The sequence below is a fragment of the Alligator sinensis genome, unplaced genomic scaffold (genome assembly GCF_000455745.1).
Source record: "Alligator sinensis unplaced genomic scaffold, ASM45574v1 scaffold1626_1, whole genome shotgun sequence".
Classification (NCBI taxonomy): Eukaryota; Metazoa; Chordata; order Crocodylia; family Alligatoridae; genus Alligator; species Alligator sinensis.
In genome coordinates, this window is record NW_005842437.1 from 126,036 (window position 1) to 129,064 (window position 3,029).

At 68.8% G+C, this 3,029-nt stretch overlaps 1 protein-coding gene across 4 annotated transcripts in view; it reads right to left on the bottom strand.

Annotated features, from left to right (window-relative positions):
* SIDT2 (SID1 transmembrane family member 2) overlaps positions 1-3,023 on the bottom strand; it is a 12,286-nt gene extending 9,263 nt beyond the window's left edge. For all 4 annotated transcript variants that reach the window (XM_014523060.2, XM_025211958.1, XM_014523059.2 and 1 more), the window contains exons 1-6: positions 2,538-3,023; positions 1,479-1,600; positions 1,008-1,172; positions 725-770; positions 353-454; positions 156-239 (exon numbers count right to left, since the gene is read on the bottom strand). In XM_014523060.2, coding sequence (XP_014378546.1) covers positions 156-239; positions 353-454; positions 725-770; positions 1,008-1,172; positions 1,479-1,600; positions 2,538-2,714 — 696 coding nt within the window. In that variant the 5' untranslated portion in view covers positions 2,715-3,023. The remainder of the gene's footprint in view (positions 1-155; positions 240-352; positions 455-724; positions 771-1,007; positions 1,173-1,478; positions 1,601-2,537) is intronic.
* Between the last annotated feature and the right edge of the window lie 6 nt (positions 3,024-3,029).

The following is a 3,029-nucleotide window of genomic DNA, read 5'->3' on the forward strand; positions in this document are numbered from 1 at the left end:
GCAAGCAAGGCTGTGGGAAGCGCGTCTCTCCGATAACACCTCCAGCCTCTGCTAATTGATGCTACCCGACACCGGAGCTCGCGGCGCGGCCGGGCTCGCAGACTGCTGCCAGCAGAGCCGTGCCAGCGGGTGGGACGGCAGCCGGCGCTCCCTACCTGCACGGTGATGGCCGCCTTCTTGGTCATGGTCTGGTACATCCCGATGAAGGCCACGTTGTTGTCCAGGTCATAGACGGGGCACTGCGGGGGCCGCAGGGAGCAGAGTCAGCGGCAGAGAACAGCCGGCGCCTCCGTGCCTGGGCCAAGGGAGGGGGCACAAAAAGGGATTCCAGCACCTGCCCCCCACTACGCACCAGGATGTCCTGGATGGAGATGACGGAGCAGGGGAAGGCCATGGCCGAGGTCACCTTCACGATCACCGAGTCCACCCCCTTCGGGAACACATACTTGAAGTACTGCACGGGGGAGAAAGGGCCCGTTACTGCCAGGGCGACGCTGCCTGCTCCCACCCCTGCCCCTCGACCCCTCACTGCTGCACCCGCCCGAGATGCCAGGTCAGAGGCAGAGGCAGGCAAGGGACATGGGGGCCTGGTCCTTGCACAGCCCCTTCGCCCAGCGAGGACACGAGTGCTGCAAGGTGCCCAGAGAGCCAGGGCCTGGCCACGTTGCTGCACACGTGCCCCCCCGACTCCCTGCCACGGCCCCGGGTGCTGGGAGGGCATTACCTGTGGCTGGGCGGCCGTGGCGTTGAAGCTGAACCGTTCGTCCGTCCTGTGCAGAGAGAGCGTCAGAATCGGGAGCGAGAGGAGGGAGAGCGCCCCGTCCTGCACGGCCAAGACTCTGTGGCCCACTGCCCCCCCACGCCCGCGTCCAGCCGGTGAAGGGCAGCGGGGCCGGCCGGCCTGCTCCAGGTCCAGGGCTGGCTGCCGGGAAGGCTGCCAAGGCAAGCGGGAGGCTGTGGAGGCTGGGGGGCAGAGCATGGCCGGGGGGCATCTCCCTGCCCATCACCTGAGCACGAAGTTCTCCACATGGGTGGCCCGTAGCTGGTAGGACGCGTTCCTCATGGACAGCGTGGACACGTCCACGTAGAAGAACTGCGTCTCCAACTCGGTCTTGGCCTGGGGCTGGCACAGCGTGCGGCTCACGTCCTGGTACATGTACTTCCTCTGGTAGCTGCACAGTGGGGGCGCGCAGGCCGGTCACTCGGGGGCACCGGCAGAGCCCCCAGCCACCGCCCAACGGAGCGGCTCCATCACCACCCCTCCAGCACCTCGGGGAGCACCCCGCACGGCCCCCTCTGCCACGCACGGCCCAGCAGGATGCCCAGGGAGAGGACTCAGGGCTGGGCATGAAGCTGCCCCAAGCAGACCCCTTGCGCCAGCGCTGCCTTGTGCCCAGCCAGGCGGAGGAGTCCCCGGGGCCTGCAGCACCGCGGCGTGGGCCCACCAGCCCGGGGTCGCACCGCACAGGGGTACTTACAGGCCCCGCAGGATCAGCGGCACCTGGAACGACACCACTGCCTCCTTCTGCCTCACCACGAAGAGCACGGGCGTGTCCTTCAGCTCGGACAGCACGTTCACCGACACCCGGATGCCCTCGGTCTGCGGGCAAAGCAAGGGGGACGCTGGCCTGGCTCACGCCCTCCTTGCAACCAGGCCAGCTCCCCGCCCACCTCAAGCTGCAAAACACCTTCAGGCAGAGCCCCTGCCCGGCGCCGGGGCTTCCTGGGGGACGTGGTGCTGGGGGAGAACGGGGACGTGCCCGCTCTGCACCGCCAGTGACCTTCCAAGTGCCACCGGTGCCTGGCACAGCCCTCAAGAGCCCCCGGGACAGGGCACGGCCAGCACCGCAGCCACCCTAGCCACTGCCCTGTGCAGCAGGTGAATTTGCAGCCCCAGAGTCCCGGAGCCCAGTGGGAGCCCAGGGCTGTGGGCGCTTCCCTCGCTGCTCAGCCCTGCCTGACTAATCTGCTGTGTTTGCAGACAGGAGAAGCAAAGGCCCCGCGAGCGACTTCCTGCTTGTGGGGGGCGAGCAGAGCAGCCCTGCAGGGAGAGGGTCCCGCCAGGCCAGACCCACAGCCCTGGGCGCAGGGGAGGGGTGGGCGCAGCGCCCGCCATGAACGTGCAAGGTGCTCGGGACCCAGCCCGGCAGCCGAGGCAAGGACCTGAAGTAACCTCCTCGGCGCCGATCAAGTCACTTTCCTGCAGCTTGTGCAACCCGGCCTGGCCTGTTGTGCAAACCCGGGGAACGTGAAATGGGACAGAGCTGAGACTTGAGCAACCGAGGGATGGGGCACGGAGAGAGGCGTGCTGCCCCGGGGGAACCCCAGGACCCCTGGCCGGGCGATGGTGGGGCACAGAGACTGGACCCGCAGCACAGCTCTCTGCCCCCCGCGCACAGCTGGGCCGGACCAGGCTGGAGCAGAGTGGCACGTTGGGGCGCGGGCCGCAGCCCTCACCCCGTTCCCTTGTCAGCGCCCCATCCCGCCCTGCATGGCCCCAGGCAGGGGCCGGCTGCCCACCCCGACCCGGTGCTCACCCTGTTCCTCAGCACGGTGTGGTTGAAGGTGTAGATGTTCACCAGCTCGCTGTTCACCCAGTCCGAGTAGATCTTGTCAAACTCGGCCTCCTTCTGGGAGACGGTCTTGGCAGGCAGGGACTCGGGCAGTGCCGGCGCCAGCAGCAACAGGACGAGGGGCAGGCGCAGGGCCAGCATGGCCAGATCCCCGGCGCTTCTCCCGGGGCTGGTGCTGGCGCTGGGCGCGGGCAACTTCCAGCATCACCAGGGGCAGCAGCCTTTAGACCCGGGCACATTGAGCAATCTGGACCATTTCCTGCTGTGCTGGCCAGGCGTCCGGTGGGAGGGGACGCCTCTGACTCAGGCTGGCGCAGGCCAGGCCAGGCCAGGCCAGGCCAGGGCGGGTCACAGGTGCCTTGGGGTGCAGCTCCCGGGGGCCTGGGTCACGGGCGGCCCTGGGGCTCAGCTCCCGGGGCCGGATGGCAGCACGCGACCCTGGCCAGGCTGGCAGGT